General features: G+C 40.2%; 1 protein-coding gene across 1 annotated transcript; it reads right to left on the bottom strand.

Annotated features, from left to right (window-relative positions):
* Positions 1–2,983: 2,983 nt before the first annotated feature.
* LOC146137950 (cilia- and flagella-associated protein 299-like) lies at positions 2,984–26,068 on the bottom strand. Its single transcript, XM_083393899.1, has 6 exons — positions 25,922–26,068; positions 25,015–25,145; positions 10,975–11,065; positions 5,517–5,659; positions 4,639–4,768; positions 2,984–3,894 (listed from the first exon to the last, which is right to left on the bottom strand). The coding sequence occupies exons 1-6, from the start codon at positions 26,027–26,029 to the stop codon at positions 3,796–3,798; spliced, it is 702 nt and encodes a 233-aa protein (XP_083250025.1). The 5' UTR covers positions 26,030–26,068; the 3' UTR covers positions 2,984–3,795.
* Positions 26,069–26,270: the final 202 nt, after the last annotated feature.

The raw sequence follows: 26,270 nt of genomic DNA, 5'->3' as shown, positions 1-26,270 counted from the left end.
GTCAGCGAGCTTCGCTGTGCACACAGCTGCTTCTTCGGCCACGCCGGCTGCCAGCCGAGGTTTTCCAGTCTAAATATCTGCGCTCGCGGCTGACTGCGGACCCCACACTTCTGTTGAGCTGATTTTCCAATGTTTACGCAAAAGTCGCGCCACGGATGGTTCGCATCGCGAGCACCTCGCATTATCACTGAACGAGAGTCTCTTAATTTTTAATTTTGCGGCAGTACACCTGTAACCCTTGAGCTGGTGTCTTGTACAACGATTTGTCGATATAAAGATTTTGTCCATGGAACATTTATCCTTTCCGTTGTGTTTTAAAGGCTTAATTTTTTGTTCCAAAACAAAAAAATGAACACACTACCTTACAAAGTTTCTAAATCATTTGTTTTTACATGATTGCACTACAATAATATATGGTATCTGTGGGATATCGAGAGGGATAAGGGAATTTATACCTTACATTTGAAAAAAATAATTCGTGCTTAAGGCTTACGTACACTAAATAGCCCGCGTATTTCTTACTATTTTGTACGACCTCCTTTACTGACATTATACCTTAAAAAACGAACATAACATAGATACTTCAAACCTTATCTTGCCTTGCAAATAAGGGCGTGGGCAAATAGAACTGCTTGCAACGTTGTTGAGAGTTGCTGAAATCGAGAATAATTAGGGAACTTACTTTAACAATCATTAAACTCAATAATGATTAAACTCAAAACTCAAACTTATATAAATGAGCACCCCAACAAATTTAAATATTCAACCCATTTTTTCATTTTTTTTCTACAGTCGTACCGTATTTTTGTTAGTCATAACAAGTGTTCGGTTGCAATATTTTCTGGGTTTTTTTTCGCTTCCTCAACCAAGTTCGAGTCCGTGCTGACAGAGCAATGCAACGCAAACCGGTTTCCCCAAGAGCTTTAATTGGACGGGCCAGTGCAAAACGGTGTGCGATTACCGAGGTGCAAATCCCTAGTTTCCAGTTTGTTGCCTTTACGAGGCCATGTTTGCCTGCAGCAACAATGCATTTGTTGACTGTTTTGTCAAGGGCTGCCATCAAATTTGAAGACGCGCAATGCGTGGTATCTGGTTTCTTGTCGGGGTCAGCGCCTCTAAAGCACGTCAGTTGCCAGTCGTTAACTTAAAGCAAATCGACCTTATTTCGTCGCGTACGGTCGTCTTGTGGCAAGGGAGCAAAACGAGTTGCGCATTTTAAATGCCATTCGGTTCGATCGGGGTCATAGCCCCTAAGGCTATTACGAAACGGACAACAACGATTAAAGTTTGGCGAGTAAAAATGCTGACGTATACGCCAACTGCTACCACACCGATAGCATGAGAGTCAGCATGCGATTTTGACTTGCGTTCACCCTTTGGGTGTCAAGTGGGCCTCGATCTTTGTCGATCGGGATCGAGCCCCGTTTTTGTGCCTCTTGGAGGCCTAATCCTTGCCCCTGCGCGCGCCCCAAATCCCCCGCGTGTTTGGTCAACGCGATCGGGTGTCAAAACAAGAGTGATTTGCGCAGTAGACTATCTCGCATGAGTTCCATTCGCCAGGGTTTGTGCCTATGCTGTCGCTCGTTGCTGGTTCTGTGTGGTGTTGCTATGGTATCGAGAACCCAACGTGTTTGCTCGCGTCACTCAATGCAGCCCATTGGTAACATGACGGCATATTGATGCATCGGACCACCGGATGTGCTCTAGAAAGGAAACCTGTAAGACATTTAGAAATGGCTTAATTTAGCCGTTTTTCTGCATCTCTTATGTGTGAAATGATATTAACTGATCTGGGGCTGCCTATAGCTTGGCCTGTCGATTGGGTTCCCAGGATGTTCGACAATTCGTTTTTTGGTCTACAACCAACGTTTGATAGCCTAGCTTGTGTATTAGGAATCGTGATTCTATAACGAGTAACTTTCATGTTTCATGAAAAAGGAAATCTAAAAGTAGCTTTGTGTGAATTAATTACCAATACGATTAAATGGCCCTATCTGTTCTTGTAAATATGGATACTGTGAATAATTTCGAATGTAACATTTTTAACAAGACCACATAGAAAGCCAAACAGGCCTCTATATTACCTTTTTTTCGTAATTTTCAACATATTAAGTCCAAGGAATCAAATGCTGCTTGTTGCAGAAATCACGTTTCTCCGAAAGTTAAAGGGGTCGCACGTGTATATTATTGCGGATAAGTGTATAATATTGCGGAAGTTATATTTTCTCTTTGCCACATCAAATTCTGTGATCCTTAACCCGCAGGTATGCCGAAAATTAGTTTTTTATCAAGTTTTTGAAAGGTTTTAATCATCAGGCTAAAATTTCAGAAAAATAGTTCACTGCAAAACGAAGGGCACGCGGAAAAAGTCAGTACATTATACGCAGTCAAAAAAGGCTGGAAGCCACTACTACACAGCTTTTGGTCGCGAAAAAGGCGCTTTCAACCGTATCGCGGCCAAGCAGACCTGCGCGGCTGAAATAACCTTGTCCGTCAACAACGAACAAGGCCTGAAACCAATATCGCCCTTTAGAACGGAAGTCACTTAGGGCCTCGCCTGCTGGACACGGACAGGGTCCCGATGCCGAGGCCAAAAGAAACACAGGAAAAAATCACTGTTTTCTTTTTCTTTAGCGTTCATTCCAACCCGCCGATCAGTTAGCGCCAGGAAAGAGCCGCAGTTTTAGCGCGCCCTAATCCGGGTGTTGTTCGATTTGGAGTTGACTTTGCGCTCGCCTGCCTCCGCGGAATTACTGTCCGTTTCCCATCGTAGGTTGGGTTTTATTCGCGACAGGCTCAACCGGTCCGAAGCGTACCTGTCGTCGTTGCCTTCTCGCCTCATTCAATTGCATCAGTTGAGCGGGGGAACTTACTTTGTTTCAGCAGGCCCGCCCTTTTAACAACCCGGCACTCACAAGAGAACGAGTGACATTATCTTTAAAACAAGATTCGAGTCGCTACTGAATCGATGATATTTTCCTGCAGTGCAAATGAAGCAAATCGTTACTTCTTCGCGGACACCGCTATACGCCTTCGTATCGTGTTGTGTTATCGACAAGGCCAAACGAGCCATAAAGGGCTATTTTCAGCCGCTGAAACGGTGGAAAATATTCGTTTGATGGCTTTGCACAAATGTTGTGCCAATGCCTCTGTATCTATTTCTGCGTCGTTGTGTTTGAATGCGTTCTAAAAGTTGCGAAACGTGATGAAAGGCAGGGTTGGGCGGCTGCTTTTGGTTCATACTGACGACAGTTCGGTGAATTTCCTTTTAAAGTATATCTCCCTTGATGCCATTTAAAGCTCCAGTATAAAGCAAATATATAACTTTGTTGCCAGACGTATGTTTTGTGTGTCGTGAAATTTTTCTCAATGCTCCCTCCATTATTGCTGATTGTGCAAAAGGCCAAAACTAAAACGAGTCAGAATATTTAATTTCTAAAAAACTTTTTTTAGTACAAACAACTGTGCTTTAAAAAAATGGACAAACGCAATTTGATATCATAAAGGTCAGTGCTTTCTAGCGTTTAGTTTGACATAGTTCACTCTTTCTTACAAAAAAAAAATCTGCCATCTATTTTCTAATAAGAAATTATTGTGGGCCAAAGCCCTTGCAGCTGGTTACGTGGCCAAAGTTCAGCGTTGAATTTGCACGTTAAGTATATTGTTATACAGGAATAACACACAACACGAAATGAAACAATGTGCTTAAATTGCGGTCAGTGACAGATACAACACAGAACACAGTTATACGAGCGGAGTTAGACGAAGTTCGACGTGACAAAAGGCAAAATGCAATTAGGTCTTTCTTCTTGTAATGTGATCGTAGACCACCACCTGGACGTACTGGTCGGTGTCGATTGGGGTGCGGGTTGAATTATCCCCGGGGGTCGTCGCCTGAAATCAGGGGGGTCAAATACATGACAGATAAGAATCTGACCCGGGGTCCGGTTTGACTTTATTTCAGTTAAAGTTTATTGCTTTACTTCGACCTCGATTTCGTGCGAGTACAATCAGAACAACAGGGGTTAATCTTTGTAGTTCTTACCAAAATACTATAGTCCTTGTATATACGTACGTCATTTACTGCGTCTGAGTTAAAGGTATTTTTAAACAATAGCACGATTAGCTTATTCGTGTAATGTTAAAAGTTATTAGCTTTAATTTTATTAGGTTTAATTGTAATGAAATATGTCCAAAAGAAGTCTCATTGTATAAACGACAGCTAAACCACTCCTTAACTAGTTCAAATATCTTTAGAATAGAAGTAAAACCAAAGCCTAAAAACAATGTTTGTGACGTTTGTGTGAACGATATAAGTGTCGTAAACTCATTGCAAAACCATTGTATGAGTATTTTTTGTAATTTCACTGTGATGCAAAAATGGCAAAACAAGCCTTCGAGAAAATATTATTTTTTATCCACCAAGCCAAGTGTTTTTCATGCAAGTTTAAACCTTTTCTACAGATAAAACATCCCTTTTTTATAGCCTCGCATTTTCTCCCAATGGCGCGTAAAACAGAGTGGACAGCAAACACACATAAGTCATCGGCAATAAATGGGACAAATGACATCCTAACACAAAAAAGAACCATGTCGAAATTAAGCCTGGCGTATTCAAGTAGTTCAAAAACACAATACCTTTGGGTCGACGTTGAGTATCTTCCGGTCGCGCTTATTCTTGAAGAGCAGACCGGACGCGTTCTCAGCAATCACCTGGTAGTTGGGAGTCGGGTTCGAAGTCGAAGTCTGTGTCTCCCAATTGTAGAAGCTGGATACAGATGGGTTTAAGGCTTTAGGGTAAAAGCGACCATTAAAATTGGCGCCCAACAACAGAGCTACGAACTCTAAACGAGTCATCCTTAGTTTCAAACCATTTGCATGATTTAAAAGTAAAAGTTTGTAATCATTTTAATCTTGAGTAACAGTTTTTTCACGAACACACAAAACATACATCGAGCAAGGAAACAATACTACGTATAACATTTTGGGGAAAATTAAACACTTATTTAAAAAAGTTATTCAATTAAAACATTTCAGTTTAGTTAAATAACTGAAGTCCAAGACAGATTATTCTTCAAAATAACTTATGATAATAAGTCAAGTCAATTAAAACAAAATATTAAGGCCCATATAACAACATTGTAAAATACTCCCAAAGGGTAATACTCCCAACATGTAAAGAAGGTGGTTTAACGAATGTTTTACCACTATAGGCAATTGATAATAATTAAAAAACAGTTCGTCTGGTAATGGTAATTGTTAACCCATTCAACCTGAAGGGGGCGATTTGAATAGGTTGCCGAGACGTTGGTTAACAATTCCAATTACCAGAGGAATTAATTGTTAATATTATACCTGGCAGCAACAGTTTGTATAGGCAATTAGTGTAAGTGACTACAGACTTATCATAAGCGCTCTATTTCAACTTTTTTACCAAACGACCAGCGGTACTTAAAAATCTTTTCTCTTATCACTGCATGGACAATGGACATCTCTAAATAGCTGACTCTGCTAACCTGAGATCGGATAGTCGCGGAAGAAGGCGCTTCTTCCCGGAGAAGTACGACTCAAAGTCCTCCGTCTTTAGGCGATGAGCGAAGTCGATGTATCCCGAGATCTCTTGGTTGCGGGAGTTTTTGTCGCGAATGAAGATAATCGACTGAAATGCGATTTCGGTAAATGAATTGCGCTCTAACAAGTCTTGGTCAATTTTATAGCCTTTACATGTTTGAAGACTTTGGCATTTTACCTGACCTTTTAGTTAAAATTAATATTGACTAATAGTACTATACTTATATGTGTGTCTCAATCTTTTGTCAGTATAATACTTTTCGGAAGGGCTCTAATATATTAATATATACACACGTGCAGTATTTGTTAAGGAGTTTTAAAGGTTCTAATACTATTTCTCCAATTTTCTCAAAGGTCTCCCAAAATATAGCCTATACTTCTGTAACTATATACAGTAGTGGATTAGAGTATACAGAAGTGAATTTCAGTCATGATTAAAATATGAATAAAGATATATTCGAAAAGTTTAAAGTGTTATCTACTTCCATATGGGCTTTGTTATATTTTGCTTTATTTAGGGTCCATGGGATTTTTCATTTTACCGATTTGTGCCATTTCAATTTGGATCTATCATGCGGTTGACCAAGTTTTTCGTTTAAACGGCAAAACGAGACAAAAAGCGCTATTCTGATCGACGGCTTGGCAGCGAATTTGCGAAACACGTGTATCTCCTACAGTTCAACAATAAACTACACGATGTGTTGAACGTTCGATTTGGCGAGGGGCAATAAAACGCACGACCCCGTCCAAAGTGCGCTTGTGCTTACAAACGTAATTCGATTAACGTGAAGTGTTCTAGAAATCGGGAAGTCGCGGAATAGAGGCCCGGCGCTGGGACACTCAAGCTGCCGGCTAATTAACGCGACAGGCAACAATGTAAACTTGACACAAAATTGGCCATTTGAAAGGTCGCTTGGCCTTCACTCACCGATCCCGGCCAATCTCGTAAACCCAAAGTGGCCCTCAAAAAGCAGGCTAAATTGGTCTATCAGACGAGATGTACTTTGGCACGTGCTGGCAAATAGGTGCTAGATACGCTCTGATTGCAGCACGAAACTGCAAAATTTAAAACGTCCCGGTACAAATCTGACTGACAAAATTGAGCATATTGGAAGGAATGTTCTAACTGGGACAATGAAAACATAAAATAGATTACGGCCCTAAAGACAATATTGTTTGGCAAGACTTTTTATTTCTACATAAACTCTATTTTGATTTGTTGGTTTAGACTCGGCTCTGGGTGCGGCCCCCCCATTTATTTTGTAGAACTATACAAACTTGCATATACTCAGATGTAAATTGCATATTGTTTTCAACTAAAACGGTCGTTTGCCCGTATAGCGCGTAAAAACGCAGTGTAATAAATAGTAGGATAATAAGGTGGGAATTATAGCTCTTAACACTGGTAGTTGAAAAGTAATTGTACTTTGCGTTCTGCAGACTTTGCTATTTCAGATTGACAGGCAGGAATTTTACACATTTTTTACGTAATTCGCGAGTGCTATGCTCAGGCGCAAATTTAGCACGTTTTAATGTTATAATTTACGCCTTGTGACACACATCTGTCAAACTAACAGCTGTGCGAAACGAAAGTTCGCAACGAGTTACTTGTTCCTAATTAACAGCAGGTACTTTTGACCATAGATTGATTTAAACTGTACTTGTCGATATGTGCTGGTGTGTCACTCAAAAACTTTACAGATGCAATTAAACTTAAATAATAATAATATTTGACATAGTCTATCATTCCTATCGAAAATATTTTGTTGCCATTGAAAAAAATATTTGTATTCTTAAATTAGACGCGATATTTTTAAAGTATTAATAAATGGCTTGCGTTGCCTGTTTAAACAGTGCACATCTGCAGTATTGCCTTTGACGTTGCATTTCTTTAGCCGTATTGGATATATAAAGTGCATATTTCAACTTCCTTTTCTTGGTGATGTTTGTATGTAACAAATGTAATTAAAGTGATTCTCAAACTATGTGCCGCGGTACACTAGTGCGCTCGAGAAATTCAAAGTCGTTAGTTCGCAACTATAAACAAAACCGAGTGCAAGTACCAACTTTAAGCGACCAATTTTAAGCGTTGTCAATGGAAAGCATCGACCAAACTTTAACTTATTCGATACGTGGTTTAAATCGCAGTTCTCACGCTCAGCGTTTCCTGCGGCGAGGCGTCGTTTTGCGATCCAAAGGGCGGTCGCATTTGATCGTCCTAATGATCAGTCGGCAAGTCGATTTGCAAGAGGGCGACCATATGCTCTCGTCAACTTTTAGGATTCACGGACATCTGTTGCGGGTCGTGAATCGAAAACGATTGCCCGGAAGTTTCGACGGTGATCTATTGAAACGGTAAAAGGGCGAGACCTTGTACAGCTTCGTATATTTTGAATAGTTCGCGTTTGGACAGCAAGCCGTTTTTTTCATCGCATTATCTATAGGCATAGTTTAATCCTCGCAAAATGTCCCCTACAGAAATTTAACCAAAATAAGGTGTACAGCGTAAGAAATGACCAGTAAAATAAGGTATGTATGAAAAGCTATGATAATTCAAACAAAGGGTCGGGCAACCTTTTCCTATTATCACAGCTTCGAAATTGCCTAAAAAAAATCAACCGTGCTGTAGAAATAATAGACACCAAGACCAAATTCTACCAGTCCCCGAACTAAATAGTCAACAAGTGGAAACAGGCGGCGCGCGACCCCGATCCAAATCCGGAAGTTATTTTTGGTGCTGGCAAAAGGCAATTGGCGGTGGCAAGGTCAAAAGCACTGCCCCGTTCCAGCAGCTGTCCACAAAAACCTACACAAGAGAGAGCAGCGGGCGGTGCGCCACCCAACGGTAACCCGATCCCCTGCGTCCGACACTGGGGTTTGCACAGGCGCCCGTTACAACACAAGCACCAGGTCGGGTTACTCGCCCCTCGCGTGACGTCACAATGGGGCGGCGCGCGTGCGCGACAACAAACAGGAAGGGGACACTTGGCCTTGGGACCCTTCAGAGGGGGACCGAAACGGAACTGCACTGGTTTACTGGCCTGCGGTTATAGAATGGTTACCCACCCCATTTATGGCTAAAAACGCAAATCATAAATAAAATGCAGAGCTCCGAGTAATTTAATTTATTATTATTAATATTATTATTATTAAAACAATATATGTTATGCTTAAAAGTTCTATGAACACTATAGGTAAAAAATCCACCCGAGTGAAAAAAAAAATATTTTACTGATTTAGATTAGGTTTATTGAGGAGCGTCCAAAATGCGGTGTATAAAATAAAATAAATCACTGTGTATACGTGCGTTACTTTCTAGTTACGTTTGCAAGTTATGGCATTTTTACTGGTGTTGGAACTTTGAAGATCGCAATTCTGTAAATGGCTGGCAAATTACCTTATTAGGCAACCCAATCTAACAAGTGGAAGCATCAAGTCATATACCGTCATTTACTAAAGTAAATGAGCGGACATCTACTGCCGAAAGAAACGAAGATTTTAACCCGACTTAAAATGATACAAAGTGGGCGGATCAGAGACAAATGCCATTTAACGAACCCTTGTTTTGTAAACAGCTTTTCCCAGGTGGTATTTTTCAGATTTCATATTTAAAATGATTTTGTTTTACAGATTTAAATTTTCATTTAATGGCTTCTTTTTAAATTGGAATTTTATGAAACATTTTCGTTTTCTGGTTGCAGTTTATCTATATCGGTGCATTTTTTAAAATACGCCCCTTTTTAGGACGTTTTTCGCAAAACCACTCCCTTTTGTAATTGCATTTTTTGACAAATCACTTTAGGCTGTCAAAGTCGGGGCAGGGTCGCGAAGAGAAGTTGACAAATTACCGAGCAGATATTTCATATTAAAACTTGACCGAAAAAAAACGCCGAAATTCCGTTACGTACGTGCGCGGACGAAAGCTTTGCGGCGCGCGCAATTAGCGACCCGCATCGCTCCAAGTAATTCCAATATGCCGGACCGGACACGGGCTTAACGAGCATACGTGAGCCCTTGGAAGTCCGAGCGTGTTGTTTTGCTGGGCAAGTTTTCTTTAGTTCGCAACCGTTTCAAGTTGTACTTTTATTTGCTTGGCTGCACCTCATCTCTAACTTCATTTCGTTTTGTTTTCTTTTTTCTCTAGGGTTATCACTATAATCAAGGATTTTCGAACATATTTAGCTTTGCAGAACAGTAAAAACAAACACTATTTACAGGACACACTTTCTACAAAACCAAAATTGTATAACATTACAATCGCCCTTAATACGCGACAAGTAAATAGGTAAATGCCATAATGTTAACAGTTTTTTTAGCTATAGTTTGCATTCAAGTCTCGCATACTTGCTTGCATGCCTATTTGTGAAACAAAAAGATTATAATTTTTTTAAATAACCAGAAGTTACGTGGTACACTTCTCTATCACTAATGATGATTTTACGTATACAACCTTGCTTTAGGCTTGAGTGACACACGTTTGTTAAACGCATATTAAAAGATTTCCACACGTTCAAGAAGGGGCTTTTCGCCGGCGCCACGCAGCCTATATTCTGATTGAAACGAGATGTTGTGTTAGGTACCTGGTCAGATACGCGCTGTAAAGCCGGCACTTCGTTTCGTGTATAATTTGATTGCCGCGGACGCACTATAGTAAACATTCCACCACCTGTAGAGCCACGTTATAGTATAGCGCTATAAGTGTCTGACGGTTCGACCATTAATCTGATTGAATTGACCACTCAAACGAAGCGGTTCAACCGATGGTTCCAATGTGAACAGTGTTCCAGCTGCAAACACCTTGAACTTGTTAGTCGGGCAAGCGTGCGGGTTGCGTTTATTGGCTCAACAAAATTTCGGTTGCACGCTGCACAGCCAAGCGGAATGAACGGTACAGGTGCGTTAAGGCGAAAATTTGTTTTACGTATATTAGGAGTGCAACAACAGAACATATTCAATTTAGTTTATGCTACTTTCAAGGTTTGCGGGTTTATTCAAGCACCTACGTAAAGCAGGTGTATTCTTTTCTGAATTGGAAATAGTTTTTGTACGTTTACTAAGTTCGTAGGGCAACGATCCTGTCTATAGTAACGCCAATCAAAAGTAGCATCGCTTTGTATTGTAACTCCTAACTTCTACAGTACAGCATTGTGTAAAGTTAAATTAAAAAAACAAAATAATAAAGATCCTGAGACCATTTTAAAAACATAAGATCGTCCTTTAGTGCCCTTTACGTTTCTTCACATAAAAGCACATGGTCCAATTAAAAAAAACAAAAACACGCATTCTTGCAAAGATGACCCTCGGACCAATCAAGGTACGACTGTCGGGCAGTAGGGCTGCGCCACCGCGCGGTGACGTAACAATCAATCGAGGAGATTTCAAAAGTAAACAAGCGCCGCTTACCGTCATTTTGCCGCTCCTGTTTCCCTCCTCGCGCTGGGCGAGAGCGCGCAAAAACGTGCTTCTTAGATCCTTACCGGAGCTTGCAAGTGTCCTAGAAATAGGAAATGTAAACGAGTTTTGTTCAACGCCTTTTCGTGCAAATATAACAGTAATTTCGCTTGCAAGGCCAATCCCGACTTCACTTGGTGATCGCTACATAAGGTTATCGCACATACTAATTCGCAACAGCTTTCAGTCGCAGAAAATGTTCAGTATAAAAGACTAGCCGCTCCAAGACATGATGTTACTGAGCCCTTATTTAAAGGATACAGTAGGCCTATACAGGTGGGATAGTAAAAGGAACATGGTTGAATTTATTGAGTTATAGTGTTGAATTTCTGAAAAATGAAAATCTTGCTGTCAGTGGTCACACAAATTGCAACGCAAATTACCCCACGATATTTTCTGGCAAACTATAACGGCGGAATTACCGAGAAGGTTTTACGACTTCTTTGGAGCTACAACAGCACTCTCGTTTCAAACCGCATGTTTTTGTGCACGTTTACAGACTTCCGCCAGGTTATGCCGCTGCTCGAAAAGCGAGCCGCTGTTGTTTTTTAACACCACTCTATGTGTCGTTTTTCAGCAGTAAAAAAATTCGCAAAAGAAGCCCAATAAAACCGATCCGGAAGCAATTAGAGAAGCCAAACATACTCAAGTAGAGTTACTAGGTTTTCGCCAATGATATCGAAAAAAAAAGAATGTCAGCTATATTCTCCGCCAATCTGGGCGGCGTGGGTGGTAACCCTAATAGGCCTATTAGCAGCAAATTGCCCCCGAAACAACTTCGTCTCCATTTTGAGGCCGTTAGCATAACATGTGCAAGCGTGTGAAATAAAAACGACGCAGCTTGGCGGCTATCGATTTACCGGTTCATCGATGACCATTACTCCGTCACCGCTGGTCATCGTCATTGGGCGCGGCAGATAAGGGTTTCAGAGATGGACAGGCGACCGACGCACCTGACCAGTCCCAGAGACGATCGCGCACCTGTTGCCTAACGCAAGCGCCCGGCAATTACGACTTGCCTTAGCCTGACAGGTTGTATCGCGTAACCAGTCATCTCGCAACCCGATACGCCCGGCCTTTCCAGTTCTCCGGTTTCGCACAGGACCAAGTCGACGGCAGCTATTGCACAGCAGCCTATACGTAAAGGACCTGTAGCTGCCAAATTGATCGCGCTGCGTAATTTGCTGACGTCACGCTAGTCCAGCTGGCGTCAATTTATCGCCGCTTGCAGTTATTTCATCTTCAGTTCGATTGACGCGGCCAAATCGGCTCTGACGAAGTCGATTTTGCACACATCGCCTGGCCGCCCGTAACCGGAATAAGCCGGTCGGGCGCTTAAGGCAAACAACCGGGAAAAAAATACAGGTGGTGCTATTCCGCGGAGGTAAACAGGGCATAAATCATATATCGCGGGGCTTTATAACGGCCAGTTTATGGGGCCAGTTTGGAGAAGGAATGGGTACCTTTCGTTTCCAATTGCGCGGTGCGAAACCTTTTCAAAATCAGGGTATAGGAGGATGGAAGGGATACTGACGAACGGGTGGGATTTGCCAGAAAAACCTGTCGCAAAAGGGCACATATTGGAGTGGTGGTCGCGCAAATCGGCCCTGCGTATACATAAGTGTTCCCCGTGCCTCGCAGAATGTGGCCACACGGGAAGAGCACAATTAGCCAGCTGCAGCTTGCCCGGTTTTCGGGCACCTGTGCAACTCTCTCGCTTTACGTGCTGTTGTCGAGGCGAAATCAAAGCCTCAATATTACTTTCCCAGGCTGTGGGCCGCGTTTAAGACGACGGATCGAAATTAATCTGACGGTTCCCATACATCGCCATCAATCTCTATATATTCAGCGTTGCGCGCCATCGTCATAGCTTATACATTTTTTAGTTTGATTTTTTTACCTTGAGCGTCGTCTTTCACAGTTCTGGTATTTTGAATGCTTCACGTTAATTAGTATATGCGTTTTAGCAGGTGCACTTCCACGTGATGAAATCATCGCACTCTATAACGTAATCATCAGAAAAAAACGTATTTTATTAGTACAATCAAACGTGTACTCTGGAACAGGCTTTTTCATACATGCTAATCAAATTATTTATCAGTTTTCCGCAGGTTCTTTTTTAAATGTTGTCCTATGACTTACCAGGGTGGAAATTTAAAAAATCAAGTCACGATAGTGCGATGGGTTTAAATTATTTTGCCAACATCTCAGCTGCTTATACAAAACGAAGAACATTACACAAATGTTTTAAAAGACACCATGAGTGCGCTTAGGTTTGCATAGTTTTTTTTCAGATAAGGGTTGTCACATAGGTACAAGGTAAAAACAAAGGGGGTATCTTTGCATATAAAGACATCCGTGCGCAGATGCAGTGAGACGAAAACTGATTCGTCAAGATGAAATTGCAAAAGTCAGATTGCAGCGATAACCTCAACTATTGTGTTACAGTTAAGCCAGCAGTCCTACCTGTTACCCACAGCTGTCAGTTACTCAGCCATTGTGTATCCGAAAAAATAACTCCTCGAGAATGCAAGCTTTGTAACACCCCTGCATTGCGACTTTGCCATGACCCATGACCGCCGGCCCTTGACCTTTAACCCTCGCGCTGGCTAGCAGCTTCGGTGCCGCACGCGAGACCAAATAAAAAAATGGCGCCCGAAACCCGAGACAACGCGTCTGGCGTTCATCAACCTAAAAAGAAGGTTCAAAACTGGTGATTACAAAAGACATTTCGCTCGTCCAAAGAACAGATTTTTAAGCTACTTTTCAGTAAATATCTTTGCGGTTTTATTACCGCTATGTTTATTCAATGTTTTCGTTTATGAGATCTGTAAAGCTACTAAAATGGGAAATTAAACGAAAAATATTTCTTTGCAACATTGGCACTATTAACAATTAGCCTTCCCTTTTTAATATCATATTGTCTCTCTGAAGTAGTTTTCTGATTGCGAGTTTTTACTGCTTTTGATTTGGCCGTAATATATTTTTGTTTTATACTGTGCCTCTGTTTGACAGGAACTTTACATGCAGTGCCTGTGGTTTTGCCGACAATCTACCGGCAAAAGCCAGCATATCATTTAAAATTTGCTATGCCAAGCAGTGTGAAAAGCATTTCGGATTTTTGATTGTTTACTCTGGTTCGGTTTTGGTAAATCAAATTTAAAAAGAAATAATTTGCCACAACGTTTGAAGAAATGTCACCCAGTTTCTTGAAAGTTGATTATGTAAGATCATTAACTACAGACAAATTGCCTTATAAGTATGAGTGGAAAATCTCTTAACTTTAACTATATTATCAAGCACATACTTGCCATTGGTGATTCGGTTCAAAACACAGGTTGTAGTCATTTTTTAACCTTTTGGATAATTGTAAACTAAGAATAATAAAAAAAATCTGGCAAAATACAATTTTGATACAGACTTTGCCACCAGTAGGTGTAATTTACATAGGAAAAGATTTAGAAGGTCAAGAACTGGTTACATCCTTATCGACGTAAGAGGTTACCAGCAATACCAACAATACATAAATCATATTTGATATGAAGAATACTTTTTTGTAAGGTATTTTATTAAAAAATTAAAATGTAGACCCTTTAGTGGAAAAAAACGTCCAAACGCGTTTTCCTTATTAAACGTTGAGTAGCTTTTAGTGGTTTAAATGCATTTCTTGGTGAGTGGTTATATAACACGAAAATACCACGCATACTTTGCAGATTCCCTTTGCACCTCATACGGCAAAACAGCAAATCACTCCTCGGCAATGAAACGTAGCGCTAGATTCTTCGGTTACTTTGCCCCCAAATTCCGCCTATCACTCGAGTTTAGGAAATCTCAGCCCAGCATTTCCCCGAAAAAGGCGAAAACAAAAAGCGGCAGGAATGTCACCTAAACACAACGCTTACAGGCGCTGCAAAAATAAAGCAAACACGAGTTTAGTTCTCTCGTATACCCTTGCAATTCGATTTTGGAAAATGATAAAGCCGAAATAGGGGTCGACCCTATTGACCAGAAGTATCAGGTGCGCCCCGGGCCAGGCGGGCAACTCGGGCTGGCGCGCGAACACTTCGCCCCTGCTGTCGTGTTTCAATGACCCCTGCCGCCTCGGATTAGCGAAATGCCTGCCACGCGACCGTCCGAAAGGAAGAGATTGATAGCTTCAAGCTGTTTTCCTTTGCCAAGAATTTTCTTCGCCGGAGCTTGATAAAGATGGGCATATATGAGAGAAATAAAAAGGTGGGCATATATCAAAAATACGACAGCGTTTGTTTTTTCCCATTTGCGAAATCCTTAAAAAAATTAAATGCCTTAAAATTTGTCAAGAAATGTTCAGTGATTCACCAGTGTTCGATTCAAGTTTAAGTTGAAATGTTAGCCTAAAGATTTCCTCTAATATAAATACATTCCTATGGTTTACAATAAGTTCAAATTATGTCCGAATTGTTTGTTACGAATTTTTACTTTTTTATGTTGCTAAAAAATCCAGTATTTTTGCATATAGTAACGGCAGTAACGTTGTCGTATGTTGCCTAACGGTTAAGCATATTTTGCCAACAGTAAAAGTAATGCTAAAATCGCCGGACACGAAAGGAAAATAGTCGTTTGCACATTCCAACGTCGACAAAGCGTCGATCAGAAACAACGAGATATTTTTAGCAGCAAATTATCTTACAAACTGCCTCAGGCCCTGAGCAAAACTTAACCCGCACCTGTTGCTTCGCGACATTTCGAGAAAACGGCGTGAATGGCACGAAAAGACCACTTCGCAGATTGCAGACACTTCGTCTGATTGGAACGTTAGCGAGTTTAAATTAAACGACGATTTGAAATTCAAGTTGATGTTTCACGTGGTGTAGGCCTATTTCGATTAGCAAGAAAAAAGAAAACACGCACACACTTACACAATGAATAGCAAGTTGTTCCAACACATAAGAAATTTTAAGTGGTTAACAACTAAACCATTTTACTCAATCCTTTCTCAGTTTGTTCTTTCAATAGGAATTTAAAAAAACGGAAGTGACAAACACAGAATTTAAAGTAAACGAGAACAAAACTAACTTTTAACAAAATTTATGGACTCGTTCAAATAAAACTAAATAAATATTGAATTGCCCAAAATATAAGAAGCTGAGCCATTTAAAGACTGGCTGGAATATTTTTCGAGACCTTGTTAAAACGTTTTATATTGTAAGCGATTAAAACTTATGTTTTACGATGCGCATATTCGCCACTGAGGCTTTGTTTCATAATAATAAAAACCTTCTTCTATAAAGTAGAAGGTAAACGCGACCGGTGGCAGGTGGCATTTATTTTTAGCTGTCGTCACGACAAACGCACACAGGAGTGTCTATATCGTCATAACGAAGAGGAAAGCTTGCGCCTTCGCAGGTTAAATGCACCCTGGGAAGCTGAAAGGGCTCCAGCAACTGGTTATTTCGTGGCCAGATGATGAGAGTCCCGTCAGAGGCAAATGCCAGCTTAGGACGCCTTGTGACGATACTACTTGTAAACTTTTCCCCGATTCCGGTAAAATTTAGGAACTTAACTCGCCCGGCTTGCTATTTATTTAGCGCTTATGTCCGCGTTAAATTACGGGTTAAAACCGCATCTAAACTAAGCGCACGATAAGAGACTGTCCTGTGGTATGTGGCCATTTCGCACGCGTCCAAGGCAAACGAGAATAATGCAACGGAATGCTTTGAAATGCGGAGACATGTCTCGGAGATATTTTAACATAAAGAAAATGCCTTGTTCTATAATATAAAGGAAAAATTCAAAGGAAGCTTTAATTTTTTTAAACTTAAAACCATATATAATTGAATATTTTCATTTCTATCATTTGTGGACATAAGCATCGCTCTAATGCCCGGCTTTTGGCCCATTTTTTCTCATTTGTTTCTATTAATTTATATGAGAAACTTCAGTTTTAAATATAAAACTACGTATTAAGTATTTTCATTCCCATTGTACGTGTTTGAAAGCATCGCTCCACCCGCTTTTGGCCTATATTTTTCTTTTTAAAATTTAAATTATTAGACTATACGTAATTGAAACGTATCCGATCCCAAATTACGGTCTCTGGACAGGTGACAGTGTGCCTCCAAACACAACTGTACACAAACGCGGCCGCGATAAGTCGCTCGTACAGCTAACCGAACGGCTGCTTCCACTCGAATAGCGACAATAAAGTGTAACGCGATCGGGCGCAATTCCACGCCCAGCTCCGTTCGGCCAGGTGCCGCCTTTTGCTAATGCCGTAAAAAGCCCGGTTTCGCGGCCCGATGACATTTCCAAGCCCAAGCACGTTTTCGTTCCGCTGTGAACCCGTTTTATAGATGGAGGATATTATTTTTATTTCGGGAACGCGACATTTCTAGCGTGCCGGTGGTGACGCGCATTTCGCAGCGGGGTTTATTTGTTTGACTTTGCATTCCTGTCAGCTTTTGTCGCCCCACCGGATCTGACTTTTCTCTTAAAATCCGAATTTTTCTGTGCTTTAGTTGAAGTAGGCCTACCCACATTTGCAACCAGTTCGCTCAAATTTGGAAAAGATATTGTCGATAACTACCTATTTGCGATAAACAGTTTTAAAGCTTTAAATATTTGAGAGCAGAAATATTTTCAACGGGTTTTCTCGGGGAGCTTTCTAACAAATATAGCTAAAATTGTTAAACGCGTTCAATGTATTTACTGATTTTTATTGTACGGTGAAACCATAGTAAAAGAGAAATAGTGAGAATTACATTTAAACAAAACTTATATAATTGGCCGACAGTCGAGAACAACCTAATTTGAAAGTGGCGGTTTAAAAGTATGACTTAACCAGACGGTAAGCCTAAATGATGCTAACCCATTGACCACATGATTTACGTCAGGACTGTTTAATGTGATTTTCCGAGAGCGAATTTGCAAAATCAATTATTGCCCTCCGTCAAACCTGTAACTCGACCTGACACCTAGAGTGACAGTTTAAATAATTAAGAAAGATGCACAATTTTTCGGAATCTAAGAAAGATAGCTGCAAATGTCATCGCACATCTATGCTGTTTATTATTTGGATACAATCGACGCTTACTCGATGGGTGGTCGAGTCTTTTTTTTTTCAAGTTGTAAAAAGTTTTATTACAAGTCTGGAAATAAACGAAATTTATGAATATAATAAACTATATTCGGAGTGATAGGAAGAAATATTACACGACGAATATGGGTGGTCGGGTCGAATTCGATCGAAAAACAACGTGACTTACAGCGCCCCAAGCGGAATTTTTGGGGCTCACGTCACAAGAACATGATTTGAGTTGTTTCCCCGTCTCAATGTATACCGTAAACCAGGTGTCAAATCTAAAACGTAAAGGTTGTGCTTTGCCATCGAAAAATCGCACCTGCTGCTGTGTAGATCCTGGCGAAAGCCTTATTCGGCAACCGATACGTACACTTTTAACGTGGACTTAACGTATGTGAGAGAAAGGTCAAGAGCGACTGCGTGTCGGTGCTCACAAGCGCATTCAAGTGGCAACAGTCGGGTTTTCAGGGTGACAGTAGGCCCTCTTTTATTTTTCGAAAATGTATCTGCGCGGCAAAATGGGTTAACACCCTATTCTTGGTTGACAACAAGTTGCAGACTTGTACTGATTTTTTTTTGTAAAATTGGAAACAGTAAATAGCTAACTAAACAACAAACTACGCGGGAACAGGTATTACAGGTGTCACCAAACCGAACTCTTTATTGGAGTGATAATAACCAAATAACCTACAATTGCACTGTGGAAAACTAATTTGGAAACCGACAAATGTGTTTTGTGTGGCGATGCATTAGAAATCATAGCGCACCTGTTTTACTTTATAGCGTAGTAGTTCCTGATTGGGAAGAAATAACTGCCAGAATCTCGGCGAAATTTGTGATAAATGTAGTCCGTATGTAGTGTTAATTTGTTGTTTGGTATTGTGTTGGAAACACCCGAAACAATATTGAATTGTTTATTGTTATGCGCGCGATTTGTTATGTTGCTGTAAGTATGCCGAATCCGTTCAGAATATAGAAATGTTCCCATGATCAAATCGGTCCAGAAATCGGACTCTTTTACCGCCTCTAAAAATACTAAAATGAACGTTTTTTTCTGCAAGTGGACAAGGCTCTGGTGAATCCCAGACCAAGTAAAATTGGGTAAAGTTTGATTGAGCATGAAGCGCATCTAAAATTGCTTAAATTCTACTCGGATTAAACCCCAGTGGTTTCAATGCCTCTCTAATAATAATAATTCATTGCTACCCGACATGTGTTTTATCTCGCCTCTTTCTATGTCGCATTCATTTCGTTGTGTAGTTACATGATTATTAAAAACCAAAAGATAACATTTTTTCCAAGCAACCAGCTAAAAATTTCTTGCTTTGTTGGCCATTACATTTTATTACTTAATTTTTGTTTTACGTCATGCCCTATTTTATGACGCCATACACCCTCTTGTTTGGTTCGTTTTGTTTTACAGCAAACGATTTAAGCGGTTCGTTGTGTTCAACAACAAAGTGATGCGGTAACTGTGTACTCAGCAATAAAAGTTGATTTGTAGTGACGCCGGCAACAACAAACTCAACAAAGCCCACGTCCGTTTGACGTCCACAAGACAAATAAATAAGACAGGAAAACATAGTGAAAAGAAATGTTAAGAACACCTGTTGTTTCCTGATTGGATCGCTTAAAGCGACTCGATGCCTTTATCATTAAACCAGTCGCAGTTGTTGGGTGGGTATTTTTCAAAAGCAAAACAAAGTCGCAGGTAAACAGTGACATCACCACCGTATAGAACTGTGCGACGCTGTAAACACACAACAACACGTGGGTCTTAACAGGGTGAGTGGCTGGGCAAGCGACCGACCCGACACCTCATAATCTCCAATTGAACGCAACAAAAGCCCCGGCGTCGGCTACAAACAGTAGAAGGTGGCGGGTCGTGTAAGGCGCACCTGGTCATGATCTATCAAGCGCGCTTAATACCTGTTTACTGGCCGCACGCCGGGTATCGCGTGTCCCACGGATCAATCGCAACAGTGGCCGCCGTTCGGTCCAGGTGGGCCGCGGGCCGCCGGCTTTTTCATAAATCTCAAGTGGGCTTCGGAAACAATCAATGCGCTGGCGCGGGAAATCGGGGGGCAAGCGCCCGCCGTCGACCACATCAAACCGGGTCTTTCAAGCTTATGGAAGGCGGCGCGAGGCTTGGAAATCGATATGCAGATGTTCGCCGGGCGGGTCGCGTTACAGACCAGCTCTATTCGTATACAACTCAGCAAAACACATCCCATGTCCAGCAAAGCGTCGCTTTATGATGAGCACTGATCGGAAAACGCGCGGAAGACTACTGGAGTTTTTTTAGGCGGCGAAAAAAAGTACCGCGACCTGACGCGAGCCAGATCGAACTGAAAGCGGCCACTTACACATGGCCACCCAGCAGCCTTCTTGGTTTTGTAATTATTTTAAGCACGACTAGCAATAACGGGCCCCGTGTTCCGAGTGTCTGTTGTAAGAGAAATCAGTGACCGCTATTTATGAAAGTCAATTTTATCTTTAGGGAAAATCGTGTTTAACCCAGTTTGTATAAAGGGCGTTTTTAAGCAGGTATCAGCAATTATTTTATTTTTCAAATCACACCAAGTATGTTCGGCAACCCTTCATGGCCGTATTCTCAAAAAAAAAGAAAAATCCACCACTCTCAAACTGTGTTTCTCCAGAGAATATTAAGTATGCCGCGAAACGTTTTTAATTTTGAAAACTAAGTTATTTGTTTTACACAATGGCATACACGCAGGAATTTCAGAATTTTGCGCACTATATCCAGTACAAAATCAATAGTATTAAGACATGCATATAGTTTGTCGTATGTTAGGCGCGATTGTAAGCTTGCTTCATTCTTGTTCTCCTAAAAGTGTGCCGCGAAATTATTAGGATGCCGCCAGCTATAAAAGTTTGAGAACCACTGCTTTAAACTAACTCATCAGCAACAGCTGTTTTCGTGTAGCCGCTATTGAAATCGCCGTTATAGTCGCAATTTAGCGCGGGACCGGAAACAGCGAACAACACGGGGTCTATAGAGCCACGTGCGAACGCGAAGAGGGTGGCGGCTCTCGAAGGTTGGCCCTGCCCGCGCGGGATTATCGTCGCACCTGTGGCACAACCTGTGTACAGACGTGTTTGTTGCCAAGCGCGCCCAATAACTGTTCGTGTTTGTGCAGCTAGAGGACGGGACCCAGGGACACTTGGCGTGTAATGGGGCCACGTCTGTAGTTTGCCTTCTCAGATCCAAGCAACGCATCTGCACCACTTTTGTTGAAGATTGGCTGTTTAGCTAATATTCAAGGCCTTGTGGTCTTATAGTACTATATAGCGCAGTGGTTCTCAAATTGGGGTCCCCCAACCCCTATAGGGGGGCAACGTTTTCCAACATGTTTTAACCTCATTTATACTTGCCAGATAAGTTACTTTTCATTAAAGAAGAATGACAATATCTTGACGGCCTGTGCACCTGAAGTTTATGGGAGTATGATTTTTTTTAAAGTTATTGTACTTAAGATTTTGATATTTTAGTTTAATTCAAATAGGGTCCTGAAATATTTAAAGAAGGTAAAAAAGGTTCGTGGAGTAAAGCGTTTGTGAACCATTATTATAGAGGGTATTTGAGTGGATAATAGGGATGTTCAAAGTAGAATCCCAAGGTATTCTAGAATAATAGGTTTCGAATCTAGAATAACGAATCCAGAATAGCGAATCCTAGTATATTTTTATTAAATTATTAAACCTCGATTTTGTTTGGGGAAGGGATTAATCTTAATCTACCCTACAGGGCCCACAATCACAGCAATAAATCGCCCAAACAATTTTCTAACATGTGTACATTATAATAAAAAAACTCTCTCATATGTTTAACATTCTTAACAACTGTCATCTGAAGCCGTTCTGTAAACTGGAATATGACAACTGTCCAGGTTGTGTCCAAAACTTATATTTTTGCCAATAGTGAGAAAATGCAACACTGCACACAGAAGTCTTAAGCAATTCGGTCCTGTTTTTGAAAGCATTGTTAAGTCTTATTGCTTCTTTTTTGACTAACATGATCTGTTATGCAGTCAAATGATGTACTGCAAAGAATACAAAGTTATTATTGACATAACGAATTCTTGACAATTACGTTGTGCATAACTGCATAACTTCCCTGAATATTGGCCTAAAGTTGACCTTAAGTAACCCCATAGCGCATTTTGTGGACGGCCAGCACGTTTTACAACGCTATGTTACTTTTGCAACTTAACGCATTTAGGGAAATTGCGAACTCCAAACCAGACATTAAACGTTAGTCGCTCGCCCAATAACGCTTGATTGACACTTAATTATTAGACGAACGTTATCGCGAGACGCGGTAATTGGTCGCCCGAAAAAACGCTGACACTGCACTACGGGGTTACATTTAAAGCAAGCACTATAAATTGGTCGCCGCAGCGACATGCCAACTTACCGCACGCGTTAGTACAATTAGGCGCAACCATCGGCGGTAAAACATTAAATTATATCGGTTCCAATTACCCGAAATAAATGGCAGAATTGGATTCGAATCCCATCTGGATTCGAATCCAAGGATTCGATATTCTACTTTGAGCATCCCTAGTGGATAATGTTTTTATTTTTTCACAAGATAATTAAAATCGAGTATTGGTTTTGTATTTTTATTTGAGAGAAATAGGGACACATTTTTGTTTCTTTGAGGTCAAATAAACTTTTATATTAGGAATTTTGTCTTATTATATGAAGATAGTCATCAGTGGTAGATACTTAAGTTAAAGCTTATCAGAGGACTCCTGTTTAATATATCAAGCCAAATTAATACGCACGAAGAGCGACAAATACCAAAGCCACGCCACCTATACGTTAAAGAGATTCCAATTGTTGTCAGCGGATAATTTTACCGTCGACGCGACCCTCCAAGTTCGTCAACAAGGGGGCTTTCTCACCACCCTAAAGGGACACAACACGGCGATACGGGGGCCGGGTACAGGGGGCCGGGGTTCGAGACAATGGGTCTGGGGGTTGACGAGCCGGGTGAACAGGCAGGTGTCTGTCTTCCGCGCGGTCAGCGGGTCAAGTGCCCGCGAGCGTCATCGTCGCTGCTACTGTTTGCGGCTAATGAGGGTGGCCGCACACGACCGCTCTACGTGCCAGGCCTTATCCACAGCTCAAGTGGGACTGCTGATTACACCGAACTGGCAACAACACAATCTGGCTTATGTGCTGAGCCGCTTTGTCGCCTGATCAACACGCACGTTAGAAATTCGAAGCCGCTTCAACGTTAAACACGAAGTGTAACACATCTGTATAGGCCTGACAAGTATTAATCATAGCTTAACTGCACTGCTGGTGACATTGACCCACAAATTGTACGATGGGTTAGGATAGGGTCGGTTTATTTCCTTGGGTTTTCTAGTTTTATCTTATTAATCCGTATGTAACTATAGCCGGGTCCCTTCGGACGCGGAAATCAGACCTAAGTTAGCTACTTTAGTTCGTGATTCAAAGATGAGTCATTAAGTCTCCATGTGACGACAGATCAATTTTGTTTCTTGCAGTTATTGCCCTGCATACACTTCAATCCCCTCAAACTGGTATACGGTGGTAGCAAATATGTTTGTGTTCTGCGTGCCTTTAACTTGAAGTCAGTTCGCTTTAACACAACAGGGCGTTGTAAACTTATAAACGACTCTCTTAGCTCTATAGCGCCATCTCGGGTTCTTATAATTTTTTAAATTACTGACAAATATTGTATTTAAAAAAATATTTTTCGGTTGAGCCTGTTATCAATTCGTGCTATTAAAACGTTGAATTGATATACGCACAATATTTGCTTACTTAATATGCCTTTGTTTAACTTAATACATAGTTAGGGCCTAACTTCATAAGGGCTAGATCTCAGTTATTAAAACACGGATGTGTGCATGTTTCATTGAAAAAATGATATGGTACTTTGAATCCCCTTCAATTGAATTGCTTGTGCTAAACTTCAGAAGGGCTAGATCTTAGTTATTAACACACATATGTGTGCATGTTTCATTGAATAAATGATATGGTACTGTGGATCCCCTTCAATTGAATTACTTGTACTAACAGATTGAGCAAGCATTGGCGTATGGTTGTTTCTCAACTCGCCCCTCTATGAGCCTGCATAGCTCAGTTGGTAAAGCTATGGTCCCGGCTTGACCGGAGGCTGTGAGTTCGAACCTCACTGCAGGCTAGTTGTTTTTCTTTTTTTTTTTTCTGCTTGCATCATAGATCAACAGATTTGGTGAGTCTGAATTGGCTTTCGGTGTATTAGTTAGGGCCTATGACATTTTTCCAACAAACATGCTTACAATGAAGATATACCTGTACTTTGGAAGGAATATTACTATATGTTCCTAATAATAAACTTCTGATCCATGGTTGGTCCATGCATGGACATGTAACCACATACACCAATAAAGGAAAATGTTGATCGCATAACGGTTTAGCTTAAATGGATATTTTTTTTTTATTAAAAAAATTACAGATTTACTTTTAGTCAGAGGTAGGTCCATACCATAAGTGAACCTAAATGGATACAATGAGGAGCTATATTTTTTGTGTCTTTTTGTCAAGAACAAATTTACGATTTGTAAAAAAACATAAGAACAGAGAATATGCAAAAAATTTCAAAATCTGTATATAACATAATATATTTGACTTTTTTAAAACAATTATAAATTCATAACGGAGAATTCCATTTTTTGTTTATTATAATATAAAAATGAATTGCTAAATTTACTATGAAAGGTTTTGTATATTACTAATGTACGCAATGTAGTTTTTAATAAAGATTTTTTTGTTATATTTATTTCCATAATCGTACAATCATGTAATATAAAATTAACTGCAGAATTAACGGCTATATGAGCTGGTCACAGCTAAAAAAATAGCTCAAAATTTGAGCGGCAGAATCTTACTTTTGTTGACTTCTCTTGGAGAGCCGAGACGCTTCCGCAGCTTGCTTTCGGGCTTCAAACTCTTCTCGCTTGAGGACCTCTCCGCTTCCTCTGTATCCCAGCTCGACTAGTTGCCTTGCTAGCTCCTCATCCTGTTTGTGAAAGATATGTTTACACTATGTTCAATTGACAATCAAGACACATGACTATTAAAATGACATTGAGACATTTGAAAAATAGCTCTTAAATTTAAAGCTAAGGCTAATTCATCTGCATAAAAGAGTGATATATGAAACAATTTGTTATCTCGCTAAGAACGTACTTAAATAAAGAATATACACTCTGAAAGAGCCAGATTATTTTTAAACCAAAGAGCCAAAATCACTGATGAATTAAAAATGTTATTGCCCATATCAATGAATTAAATAAAATTGGTTTAATTTACTCTGTCTGTATTGTGTTTTTCTTCCTTGCACTTCCAATTTTGACAAACTCATTTAGTTACTGTAAAAAAGTGGTAATATTCTAGACCAGTACCTATTTTTTTAGTAACAGTTAAGCAAAACTAATTTGTCAAAATCTAAATTACAAAACTGGGAGAATAACTATATTAATACTTGACTTAACCCATCCACTAACCAACGCTCTAATCCAAATATTTTGCTTTGATATAATAGTTAATTAAATGTGGTTGGATTCCAGACCAGCACCAGAAAAACTTAAAAAAAAGTGCATAATTTGTGGCTAATATTTACACTAAATTTCTGTTATGTTATATATGTTTATACGGGTTCAATCTTTGCAAAACAAACAAATATTACCAAGCTTAGCCAAAAAAGATAAAGGCTGTTAATAAGCCAATAAAAGTTCTTTTTTAACAATATAGATTACACTTTTTAGGCAACACAACCCAAATTTAAAATCCAACCTCTAAATAATATAAATCGAGTGAAGTTATTTGAGAATCAAGAAAATCTTCATATGTAGCAAACTCTGTGACAATATTATCCGCTCCAGCGGCCCCTTCTTCTTCCATGATTGACTTTCAAGTTCTGGTTTAAAATGAAACAGTAAACTCTCAAGCCACAAAACACATAAACAAAAATGTTAAAGGGGAAGTACCTTTTAGTTGTCTTGGAAACCAATATTTTTTAATTAAAACAAATTTTGACTATCTTTGCTTTATAGAAAATGAAAAAGATATATTTGTCACCGTGTTTGTAATATAATTTTATTAAATTGTATTTGGAAAAATGGTTACAGAATAATAAATTTTG

This window comes from Ascidiella aspersa, chromosome 7 (assembly GCF_963924565.1).
Source record: "Ascidiella aspersa chromosome 7, kaAscAspe10.2, whole genome shotgun sequence".
Lineage (NCBI taxonomy): Eukaryota > Metazoa > Chordata > Ascidiacea > Phlebobranchia > Ascidiidae > Ascidiella > Ascidiella aspersa.
Note: the sequence above shows the minus strand (reverse complement) of the source record. Positions and strands in the feature narration are given on the sequence as shown.